The sequence below is a fragment of the Oreochromis niloticus genome, linkage group LG12, assembly GCF_001858045.2.
Source record: "Oreochromis niloticus isolate F11D_XX linkage group LG12, O_niloticus_UMD_NMBU, whole genome shotgun sequence".
In the NCBI taxonomy this organism is placed as follows: domain Eukaryota; kingdom Metazoa; phylum Chordata; class Actinopteri; order Cichliformes; family Cichlidae; genus Oreochromis; species Oreochromis niloticus.
In genome coordinates this window covers 3,211,433-3,224,560 of record NC_031977.2, presented here as the reverse complement: position 1 = coordinate 3,224,560, position 13,128 = coordinate 3,211,433, and the positions used below count along the sequence as shown (strand labels likewise).

Genomic DNA, 13,128 nt, shown 5'->3' with positions numbered 1-13,128 from the left:
ATTCAAACACCATTAGATTCCTCTTCTTTAGGACATGACTGCGTCTATTTTTCTCATTTTTAACATTTATATTTTTAAAATTATTCAACTTTTTTCAACAAAAATTTCCCATGTATTTCAATGGGGAGACCCTTCAAATCCTCATTCAACTTACTAATTTTTAAACTCTTACTACTTCCACATACGTTGCCATAGAGCCACCATTCAAACTTTAAAACGAAGACAAGACATTCAACTATTCAACTTGTATTTATCTTTTCAATATCTATTATACTTTTTCTTCAGTTCCAGTTTAAGTTTCATGATGTTTTTTCAGCCGTTTCAGAGTTTATAATGGGTGTGTATGGGACGGAATGTTGGGGCTAGAGTGAGACAGCTCAACTGCTAGAGTGAAAGGAGCAAAAAAATAAATCTTAAAATCTTTTTTAAAACTGCTGCTGTGTCCGCAGCGTTTGCTCTACAGGTATGATTTTACCCTCAAAACATAGCCATCGCTGTCCTCTTTCATCCAATGTGTTTACTATTGTACTAGGTGTTATGGTTCTTTCATAAATGTCACCAAAGCACAGCCTCCTCCCTCCAACTCCTCCATAGACTCTAATGTTAAAATGGCTCAGAAGGTTCGTTTGAAAATCAGAAGAGCATGGTGTTTTTACACTGTCACCACGTCCATATAATAAACTCCACAGGCATGAAAACTGAGAATTAGGTAGACTGGACATTGCTGCCGCTCACGGTGAAAGAATTTCGTCAATAGGACCTGTACTTTTCATTTGGGAAGGATTTGTTTGGGCCTGACTTTTCTGTTCATTTTAAGCAGCAAAAGTGAGGTGCATGTCTGTGCGTGTGTATGGAGCCCCTGGCTCAGTCACTATAGCAACCAGGCTCACACCTGCCTGCCTAATGAGCTCTCTCTCTCTCACTGTGCCAAGATTCATCTTAAACACTTCTCTTTCAACTACTGCTGTGTCCACAGTGTTTGCTCTACAGACATCATTTTACCCTCAAAACGTCGCCATCGTTCTTCTCTTTCCAACACTGTGTCTTTCAAAGCTCAAAGATGTAAAGCTTTAAAACTGTGTGGATCCAAGTGGAGGGATCACATTTTAGTCATTCAGTCATTCAAAGAATATGAACTTTTAATATTCATTCAGATGTTTTCTGACTCTAAATTTTCTTTTCTCATTACTTAGGTTTTTCTAATTTACATTTAAAACATTTTCAGCTCTTTTCCAACTTCTTCCCTGTGCTTGTCAGCTTTTAGCAGTTCAGCACTTTTGTTTTCAGGTGCAAATTTCTGTATTTTTCATCTCATTCAACATTTTTAACTTAAAATTCAGCAATTAATTCTTTTCAGTGCATATATTCAGATTCAAGCATTCACACTGCAGTTTCTTCAGAAAATGCACTTTCTAGTTATTATTATATTTTATTATATATTCCGTACGTTTTTTGTACTGTATCTCCTTCAAAACCGTTCAACTTAGAAAAACCATTCAAACACCGTTAGATTCCTCTTCTTTTGGACATGACTGCTTCTACTTTTCTCATTTTTAACATTTATATTTTTAATTTTATTCAACTTTTTTCAACAAAAATTTCCCATGTATTTCAATGGGGAGACCCTTCAAATCCTCATTCAACTTACTCATTTTCAAACTGTATCTACTTCAACATACGTTGACATAGAGCCACCATTCAAACTTTAAAACGAAGACGAGACATTCAACTATTCAAATTGTATTTATCTTTTCAATATCTCTTATACTTTTTCTTCAGTTCCAGTTTAAGTTTCATGATGTTTTTTCAGCCGTTTCAGCGTTTATAATGGGTGTGTATGGGACGGAATGTTGGGGCTAGAGTGAGACAGCTCAACTGCTAGAGTGAGAGGAGCGAAAAAATTAATCTTAAAATCTTTTTTAAAACTGCTGCTGTGTCTGCATCATTTGCTCTACAGGTATGATTTTACCCTCAAAACGTAGCCATCGCTGTCCTCTTTCATCCAGTGTGTTTACTATTGTGCTAGGTGTTATGGTTCTTTCATAAATGTCACCAAAGCACAGCCTCCTCCCTCCAACTCCTCCATAGACTCCAATGTTAAAATGGCTCAGAAAGTTCCTTTGAAAATCAGAAGAGCAGGCTGTCTTTACACTGTCACCACGTCCATATAATAAACTCCACAGGCATGAAAACTGAGAATTAGGTAGACTAGACATTGCTGCCGCTCACGGTGAAAGAATTTTGTCAATACGACTTATACTTTTCATTTGGGAGCGATTTGTTTGGGCCTGACTTTTCTGTTCATTTTAAGCAGCAAAAGTGAGGTGCATGTCTGTGTGCGTGTGTATGGAGCCATTGGGTGCAGTCACTATAGCAACCAGGCTCACACCTGCCTGCCTAACAAGCTCTCTCTCTCTCAGTGTGCCAAGATTCATCTTAAACACTTCTCTTTCAACTGCTGCTGTGTTTACAGTGTTTGCTCTACAGCCATCATTTTACCCTCAAAACGAAGCCATCGTTGTTCTCTTTCCAACAGCGTGTCTTTCAAAGCTCATAGATACAAATGTTTTAAACTGTGTGCATCCAAGTGGAGGGATCACATTTTAGTCATTCAGTGATTCAAAGAATATGAACTTTTAATATTCATTCAGATGTTTTCTGACTCTAAATTTTCTTTTCTCATTTCTTAGGTTTTTCTAATTTTAATTTAAAAACTTTTCAGCTATTTTCCACCTTCTTCTGTGTGAACATCAGCTTATAAAAGTTCTGCACTTTTGTTTTCAGGTTAAAAACTCTGTATTTTCCAGCTCATTCAACATTTTTAACTTATAATTCAGCAATTAATTCATTTCAGTGCATACATTCAGATTCAAGCATTCACACTGCAGTTTCTTCAGAAAATGCACTTTCTAGTTAGTGTGAATGCTTGTAAAAGCATTCACAGTATTGTTCTTCTAATCTTTATTATTATTATTATTATTATATTTTATTATATATTCCGTACGTTTTTTGTAGTCTATCTCCTTCAAAACCGTTCAACTTAGAAAAACCATTCAAACACCGTTAGATTCCTCTTCTTTTGGACATGACTGCTTCTATTTTTCTCATTTTTAACATTTATATTTTTAATTTTATTCAACTTTTTCAACAAAAATTTCCCATGTATTTCAATGGGGAGACCCTTCAAATCCTCATTCAACTTACTCATTTTCAAACTGTATCTACTTCAACATAGGTTGACATAGAGCCACCATTCAAACTTTAAAACGAAGACAAGACATTCAACTATTCAACTTGTATTTATCTTTTCAATATCTGTTATACTTTTTCTTCAGTTCCAGTTTAAGTTTCATGATGTTTTTTCAGCCGTTTCAGAGTTTATAATGGGTGTGTATGGGACGGAATGTTGGGGCTAGAGTGAGACAGCTCAACTGCTAGAGTGAGAGGAGCAAAAAAATTAATCTGAAAATATTTTTTAAAACTGCTGCTGTGTCCACGGTGTTTGCTCTACAGGTATGATTTTACCCTCAAAACGTAGCCATCGCTGTCCTCTTTCATCCAATGTGTTTACTATTGTACTAGGTGTTATGGTTCTTTCATAAATGTCACCAAAGCACAGCCTCCTCCCTCCAACTCCTCCATAGACTCTAATGTTAAAATGGCTCAGAAGGTTCGTTTGAAAATCAGAAGAGCATGGTGTTTTTACACTGTCACCACGTCCATATAATAAACTCCACAGGCATGAAAACTGAGAATTAGGTAGACTGGACATTGCTGCCGCTCACGGTGAAGGAATTTCGTCAATAGGACCTGTACTTTTCATTTGGGAACGATTTGTTTCGGCCTAACTTTTCAGTTCATTTTAAGCAGCAAAAGTGAGGTGCATGTCTGTGTGCGTGTGTATGGAGCCCCTGGCTCAGTCACTATAGCAACCAGGCTCACACCTGCCTGCCTAACGAGCTCTCTCTCACTCTGCCAAGATTCATCTTGAACACTTCTCTTTCAACAGCTGCTGTGTCCACAGTATTTGCCCTACAGCCATCATTTTACCCTCAAAATGAAGCCATCGTTCTTCTCTTTCCAACAGCGTGTCTTTCAAAGCTCAGAGATGTAAACCTTTAAAACTGTGTGGATCCAAGTGGAGTGATCATATTTTAGTCATTCAGTGATTCAAAGAATATGAACTTTTAATATTCATTCAGATGTTTTCTGACTCTAAATAGTCTTCTCATTTTTTAGGTTTTTCTAATTTACATTTAAAACATTTTTAGCTATTTTCCAACTTCTTCTCTGTGCTTGTCAGCTTTTAACAGTTCAGCACTTTTGTTTTCAGGTGAAAATTTCTGTATTTTTCATCTCATTCAACATTTTTAACTTAAAATTCAGCAATTAATTCTTTTCAGTGCATATATTCAGATTCAAGCATTCACACTGCAGTTTCTTCAGAAAATGCACTTTCTAGTTCTATTTTATTCTTCCGTACGTTTTTTGTACTGTATCTCCTTCAAAACCGTTCAACTTAGAAAAACCATTCAAACACCGTTAGATTCCTCTTCTTTTGGACATGACTGCTTCTATTTTTCTCATTTTTAACATTTATATTTTTAATTTTATTCAACTTTTTTCAACAAAAATTTCCCATGTATTTCAACTGGGAGACCCTTCAAATCCTCATTCAACTTACTCCTCTTTAAACTGTATCTACTTCCATATACATTGACATAGAGCCATTATTCAAACTTTAAAACGAAGACAAGACATTCAAGTATTCAACTTGTATTTATCTTTTCAATATCTATTATAGTTTTTCTTCAGTTCCAGTTTAAGTTTCATGATGTTTTTTCACCCGTTTCAGAGTTTATAATGGGTGTGTATGGGACGGAATGTTGGGGCTAGAGTGTGACAGCTCAACTGCTAGAGTGGAAGCAGGTTGAAAATTAATCTTAAAATCTTTTTTAAAAACTGCTGCTGTGTCCACAGCGTTTGCTCTACAGCCATCATTTTACCCTCAAAACGTAGCCATCGCTGTCCTCTTTCATCCAATGTGTTTACTATTGTACTAGGTGTTATGGTTCTTTCATAAATATCACCAATGTGCAGCCTCCTCCCTCCAACTCCTCCATAGACTCCAATGTTAAAATGGCTCAGAAAGTTCGTTTGAAAATCAGAAGAGCATGCTGTCTTTACACTGTCACCACGTCCATATAATAAACTCCACAGGCATGAAAACTGAGAATTTGTTACACTGGACATTGCTGGCGCTCACGGTGAAAGAATTTTGTCAATACGACCTGTACTTTTCATTTGGGAGCGATTTGTTTGGGGCTGACTTTTCTGTTCATTTTAAGCAGCAAAAGTGAGGTGCAAGTCTGTGCGCGTGTGTATGGAGCCATTGGGTGCAGTCACTATAGCAACCAGGCTCACACCTGCCTGCCTAACGAGCTCTCTCTCACTGTGCCAAGATTCATCTTAAACACTTCTCTTTCAACTGCTGCTGTGTCCACAGTGTTTGCTCTACAGCCATCATTTTACCCTCAAAACGTCGCCATCGTTCTTCTCTTTCCAACAGCGTGTCTTTCAAAACTCATAGATACAAACTTTTTAAACTGTGTGGATCCAAGTGGAGGGATCACATTTTAGTCATTCAGTTATTCAAAAAATATGAAACTTTATTATTCATTCAGATGTTTTCTGATTCTAAATGGTCTTTTCTCATTTCTTAGGTTTTTCTAATTTGCATTTAAAACATTTTCAGCTATTTTCCAACTTCTTCTGTGTGGATTTCAGCTTTTAGCAGTTCAGCACTTTTGTTTTCAGGTGCAAATTTCTGTATTTTTCATCTCATTCAACATTTTTAACTTAAAATTCAGCAATTAATTCATTTCAGTGCATACATTCAGATTCAAGCATTCACACTGCAGTTTCTTCAGAAAATGCACTTTCTAGTTACTATTATATATTCCGTACGTTTTTTGTACTCCTACTCCTTCAAAACCGTTCAACTTAGAAAAACCATTCAAACACCATTAGATTCCTCTTCTTTAGGACATGACTGCGTCTATTTTTCTCATTTTTAACATTTATATTTTTAAAATTATTCAACTTTTTTCAACAAAAATTTCCCATGTATTTCAATGGGGAGACCCTTCAAATCCTCATTCAACTTACTAATTTTTAAACTCTTACTACTTCCACATACGTTGCCATAGAGCCACCATTCAAACTTTAAAACGAAGACAAGACATTCAACTATTCAACTTGTATTTATCTTTTCAATATCTATTATACTTTTTCTTCAGTTCCAGTTTAAGTTTCATGATGTTTTTTCAGCCGTTTCAGAGTTTATAATGGGTGTGTATGGGACGGAATGTTGGGGCTAGAGTGAGACAGCTCAACTGCTAGAGTGAAAGGAGCAAAAAAATAAATCTGAAAATATTTTTTAAAACTGCTGCTGTGTCCGCAGCGTTTGCTCTACAGGTATGATTTTACCCTCAAAACATAGCCATCGCTGTCCTCTTTCATCCAATGTGTTTACTATTGTACTAGGTGTTATGGTTCTTTCATAAATGTCACCAAAGCACAGCCTCCTCCCTCCAACTCTTCCATAGACTCTAATGTTAAAATGGCTCAGACGGTTCGTTTGAAAATCAGAAGAGCATGGTGTCTTTACACTGTCACCACGTCCATATAATAAACTCCACAGGCATGAAAACTGAGAATTCAGTAGACTAGACATTGAGCTCACGGTGAAAGAATTTTGTCAATACATCCTATACTTTTCATTTGGGAAGGATTAGTTTGAGCCTGACTTTTCTGTTCATTTTAAGCAGCAAAAGTGAGGTGCATGTCTGTGCGCGTGTGTATGGAGCCATTGGGTGCAGTCACTATAGCAACCAGGCTCACACCTGCCTGCCTAACGAGCTCTGTCTCTCACTCTGCCAAGATTCATCTTAAACACTTCTCTTTCAACTGCTGCTGTGTCCACAGTGTTTGCTCTACAGCCATCATTTTACCCTCAAAACGTCGCCATCGTTGTTCTCTTTCCAGCACCGTGTCTTTCAAAGCTCAGAGATGTAAACCTTTCAAACTGTGTGGATCCAAGTGGAGGGATCACATTTTAGTCATTCAGTGATTCAAAGAATATGAACTTTTAATATTCATTCAGATGTTTTCTGGCTCTAAATAGACTTTTCTCATTTCTTAGGTTTTTCTAATTTACATTTAAAACATTTTCAGCTCTTTTCCAACTTCTTCTGTGTAGTTGTAAGCTTTTAGCAGTTCAGCACTTTTGTTTTCAGGTGCAAATTTCTGTATTTTTCATCTCATTCAACATTTTTAACTTAAAATTCAGAAATTAATTCATTTCAGTGCATACATTCAGATTCAAGCATTCACACTGCAGTTTCTTCAGAAAATGCACTTTCTAGTTTTTCTTGTGACATTACCAATAAGTTTGATGTGTCACATGGCCCTCTTCCTATTGAAACAAAGCCACTGAAACAAAGCCACAAAAACAAAATGTCCATCAAAAGCACAGGAGCGCAGTTCATAACTCCTCAGGGGGCCGACCCGGCGGGTGACAGTCCAGAAATCCATAGTTCATTAGATCAGGGGGCCGGCCTGGAGGCCGACGGCACAGCAGGTCATGGTCAAACAGTTCGGGGGGCCGACCATGCGGACGGCAACGGCGGCGACGTGCACACAGTTCCGGGGGCTGACCGTGCGGACGGCAACGGCGGCGATGCAGACGACACAGTTCCGGGGGCCGACCGTGGAGCCGGCGGTGGCGACGGAGGTCGTCAGGAGGCTTGCCGCGCCCGCGAAGGAGTCCAGTCAGCGGCCTGGAAGGTGGCCGCTGATGCCAAATCAGACTTGGACGAGGCGGTGGCTTGGCAACCGCGGGACCAGGCGAGGCGGGACCAGGCGAGGGCGAAGCTGAAGGCGAGGGCGAAGCTGAAGCTGGACCCGGCGACGGCGCTGAAGCTGGACCCGGCGACGGCGCTGAAGCTGGACCCGGCGACGGCGCTGAAGCTGGACCCGGCGACGGCGCAGGCGCTGAAGCTGAAGCTGAACCAGACGAGGAAGGTTGCTGGACGGGCTCCTCGGGCCCTCCAGCTGACGAGGCATGAGGCTGGACGGGCTCCTCGGGCCCTCCAGCTGACGAGGCATGAGGCTGGACGGGCTCCTCGGGCCCTCCAGCTGACGAGGCATGAGGCTGGACGGGCTCCTCGGGCCCTCCAGCTGAAGTAGTGGCAGGACCAGTAGGGGCAAAGACCACTGGCTGAACAGAAGGCTGAGCAGGTGGTGGAGCAGATGACTGAGCTGCCCAGTGAGATAAGGGCTGAGCTAATGGTAACACAGGAAATTGAACCATGGACTGGGCTGCTAACAGAGCTAATGACTGAGCTATAGACTGAAATGCATGCAGTAGTGATGGTGGTGATGATGGTTGTGGACTTAACTCTCCTGAGCCTCTGGAACACAGGGAGGACTGCTGGGCGGGCTTGCCTGAGCCTTCAGTAGAAACAAGAACGGGTGCAGGCATCTGCCGGACACTAGCCGCTCCCACCCGAGGAGTAGGTACGGGTGCGGAGACGGGCTGTAGCCTGGCTGACCTCACCCTGGGGACCGGCATGGGTGCAGAGGTGTACTGGTTCACAGCCCCCCTCACCCTGGAAGCCGGGACAGGCACCGGCAACGGCTGGGCAGCTGCTGTTCTCACCCGAGGAGCTGGTACGGGTGCAGAAACTGACAGAGCCTCAGCCAGCCTGGAAACCAGAGCAGGGATCAACTGGACCTCAGCCTCCCTCACCCGAGGAACTGGTACGGGTGCAGGGGTACGCTGGGCCCGAGCTGCCCTGGCAGCAGAAACACGAACAGGCAAAGGAGCAGGCTCAGAAAAAACAGTCTTAGAATTGGCAGGCTTAGAGTTAATATGTACTGGGTCGACAAAAACAGACCTAGCAAAAATGAATTTTGCATTTTTCCCACCATGTTTTACAGTCTTTGTTTTAGCAGTTTTTGAAGTCCTTGGGTTAACAGTCTTAGAGTGAGCTGACTTGGGGATGACTGAACCAGACTTGACAAAACCTGAACTGAGTGCTTTAGACCTGGTAACATTGCTCACAGTTCTTCCTTTAACAGCATTTACAGACTTTGGTGAGTGCTTATTGTCTTTGATTTCTCCCTGTTCAGAGGGAGCAAAATGAAAAAACTTTTCCCAGTCTATGTCATCGTCCAAAAGGGAGATTCCAACAGTGTCTGGGGTGAGTTTATTGTTCTTTTCAGTTATGGCTTCAGGTGGAATGTGTGAAAGGCAGTCATAACTCACCACCGGGAGTTGCTCAGCAGGTGAAAAGTGATGGCGGCGTGAGCGTCGCTTCCTCTGAGGTGAGGAAGCTTATGGGGTGTACAGCTGAGCCTCTGACATGTGGGACGGCAATGCAGAGGCTGGAGCGTGAGCATCAGAGGAAAAACGGAGCACTCCCACCTGAAGCGACCGAGGCTTGGGTGAGAGCAGGGCAACAGGCGGAGGCTTTTGGCAACTTCGGAGACCTCCAAAAGCCAGCCAAGTTCCACGGAATATGTGCTCAAAATCCGGAGCGCGCCACGGCTTCCAGCGGAGCTCTTCCTCCAGCTGGGCGATGGCTGCCTCCTGGCGCTCATACAGCTCACTATCTGCTGGGTCCATGTAATGGTCGGATCGTTCTGTCACAGTTTGCCGAGGCAAACTGCGTGGAGTGTGAAGAGTGGACCCAGGTGCAGACATTCTAAAACTCAAACTTAACTGATGAGCTGTTTATTAAGGCAGACTGAACAGTACAAAATAAAAGGGCAAAAACAATGCAAACTAAGCAATAACCTAAACTGGGTAAACTAGAAAGGAAGCACAAACTATGAAAACCCTGGCAAACCGAAACACAAACAAAACTCTAAACATGGCGATGATGAGGAGGATCTATGAAAACCTGAACGCAGGACATGGCATGGGAATAACACAGACGATCCGACAAAGACTGAATGAGAAGGCACAGACTAAATACACACAGGAGGCTAATGAGAGAAGTGGGAACACATGGGGGAACAGCTGACACACATGAACATAACGACCTCAGTGGAAGAGTAAAACTAAACACGATGAACACAGGAACACAAGATCTCTTCAAAAAAAACAAACAAAAAAAAACAAAACAAAAAAACAAAACAAAAAAACCCAGGAAACATGAGATGCAGACATGACAACCAGAACTTGGCAACATAAGACACAGACATGAAACACATGAAGGGCAGGGGAGACTTAACAGGGGTTGGAAGACACAAGGGAAAACTAATAAGCAAATGAACATAGGAAACCTAAAGCTTAAACATACACTATAAAGATCAAAAGAACTAAAACTCAAAACACTGGGTCATAAGACCCAGGATCGTGACATTTAATGTTGATCTGAGTCAGAAGAGTTTAGATCCGCTGAATATAAATGCATTCTCAACTGTCAAATGGTCAGAGACCAACTGATGCTATGCTTCAATCTACACTATAACATTTAAACATGCATGGCAGTCCATGAGACTGAAGCCCAGCTGATAGGAACTGAAAACAAGACTTCTGACTTGGAAGCTTTTGTTGGTTGTTTGACATCTTTGTTCTGTGAATAGGTATTGTGAATCAGTGCCTTTCATGTCATTAAGTGCTTAACGAGATAAAGAGTGATGAGAAAGGGTCTTACGTGTGTTTTCAAGAGTTGGGAGTGAGAATGCTTTGGAAGGGGTTTGAATAATTTTGATGAAAGAAGAACATTTATTTATACTACTAGTCAATACTGACAACAAATTCATTATTTTTATTATTATGTTCTCAAAAAATACTTTGATGCTTTAAACAATAAAGTTTTACATTTTGAGTATTTTTAAGGTAAATAATGTAGGTTAATATTATTTGCAGCTACATGAAGTTTAGCTTCTAAAAGACTGTTTTAATAAAGTGAGAGGAGTGTGCTATGTATACCAGGAGTAGCATTAATTACTGCTTTCATCATCCAGCTGTACTGCATCTACTGTACATTAACAAATGTTGACAGTCCTCATGCAACCATGATGAGAACATAAAGCTTGTCTCTTAGATCAGTCCAACAGTGTGTAATCTGTGGGAGTTCTCCACACCGGTGTGGGGATGCAGCAGCACAATCTCCAGCAGACTAATGTCAACAGCTTATGATGCTGGATCACAGCAATAATCTGACCCTTCCTTTTGCAAGTCACAGACCCGTTGCTAATGGGATTCCAGCTATCAAAGGATTATGATCATCTGGCTCCCTATGCACATCAGTGCTGCTACTTTACACATATACTTTACCAATTTGATAAATACTTTGTCAGTGGCAGTTAATGTGCCTACTCAGAATCCCTAAAAACATTTAAACTATAAGGAATGTAATGTGATTGATGGTGAAAAAAGTAAAAGGGATTTGAGGTGTCAGAGTTTTTCTTCTCTTTAAAGACAGTCTCATCACTGAGAATATTACTTTGTGGAATGGTTCAGAGGATTGCCACCCATTACACTTCCTCAGTGATGACAGGGGATTAGTCCAAATGACAGGCAGCGGGAGAGGTAGCAGAAAGGCAGGGGGTCACCGGCAGTCTGGACAATTTATTTTGTGAAGAACCATCTAGTCTTCAGTGCAGGAATAACATGGTGTTTCATCATGAACATTGCCATGTAACTAAGAAATGATGAGGCTTTCAGATCAAAAAAGAAGCTCAGAGGAACACACCTGAATTCTTTTCTTTAGTGAACCACTTTCTATTACAGCTTATGATGATGTGTGAGCGTGTATAAGAGGTACTCAATGTCACTGTGTCCTTAGCCTGAAAAAATGTTGTGCTTCATGTCCTGCCACACTCAATTTTCACAACACATCCCTTACAGCTGGCCAGAGCTATAATGATGAAGCCAGGCGTGATGGACTAAACTGAGCCCTCTCTCATGTGAGTCCTCTCAAGCGACCATTATTGAGCCAATGGTTTCTCCTGCTTGTCTACATATCTGTCCCTTTGCATCTTTTGGATGAATGCAGCAATGACTGAAGGGATGGATAGATGGGGAGCCACAGCGGTACTCTATGAAGCTCAATGAGAATTAGGTCATTACCTGGGGCGAGTTCAATAGATGATTAGTAGGAAACGCCAAAAATTGGGCCGGCCCTCCATTTTCCTGATGCCACCGCTGTTAAGCAACATGAGATTCTCCCTCAGATCAAAATTCTCCAGGGTCCTCGGGGGTACACACCAGAAATAAAGTGTTGTTGTTTTACTAAGCAATTTCCTCTGGGAGAATCTTCAAATGTGTAACAGGTTAGAGCTCAGAGGACAAGACAACTTCTTTGTATGATATTTATTAAAGCTATCTTTTTTTTTAGTTTGAACTACTTCAACTCTTTATTCAGAAACCATCCACAGACATGTTGCCATAGCAGTCTCTTTCTTTTAGGCATTCCAGGAAGTTGACTGAGTCTGCTTCCTAAGCTGACAGAGCAAGAGGAGGGTATCGACCATATTCTTCTTCCCACAGGACAAACAGTGCAGCTACTTTTTCTGCTGTCTGCTTTAGCTGAACACACAGAGACTTACAAAGTGATTCCCCACGTGGCTTGCTGCATGTTTTTACTTTGCCTACATCGAGTTTCTCTGGGTTCAGTAAGAAGGGCCGGAGTACTTTTTTGCTCCATGATGATTATCTCTTTGTGTAGGGGCACAGTCTAGTGTACTCCTAGCGCAAGTCCCAAGTCTGCAAAAATATGGAGGGTTGTGTCAGGAAGAGCATCTTGTGAAAAATCTTTCCCAAATTAAACGTGAATCATTAAAAATTTGATTTTCATATCAGATTGGTTGGGGCATGGGTTAGCAAGGACTGTGTTGCAGAATCATTACCAGATGACTGGGAAAGTACAGCTGTAATGCTGAGGGAAACTACCAAGAAAATGTGTTTGGTGTATTCTCTCGACAGCAGATAGAGGACAAGGAGACATGGTGCTGGAATGAAGAAGTACAGGAAAGTATTCAGAGGACAATTTCACCACTGGTATTCGTAAAGTGCTTTTCTACTCTAACCTTTGCAATGAGCACTTTAAA

At 41.1% G+C, this 13,128-nt stretch overlaps 1 protein-coding gene across 1 annotated transcript; it reads right to left on the bottom strand.

Annotated features, from left to right (window-relative positions):
* Positions 1–7,546: 7,546 nt before the first annotated feature.
* Positions 7,547–10,154, bottom strand: LOC112841849 (flocculation protein FLO11-like). Its single transcript, XM_025897086.1, has 2 exons — positions 9,332–10,154; positions 7,547–8,858 (listed from the first exon to the last, which is right to left on the bottom strand). The coding sequence occupies exons 1-2, from the start codon at positions 9,664–9,666 to the stop codon at positions 7,547–7,549; spliced, it is 1,647 nt and encodes a 548-aa protein (XP_025752871.1). The 5' UTR covers positions 9,667–10,154.
* Positions 10,155–13,128: the final 2,974 nt, after the last annotated feature.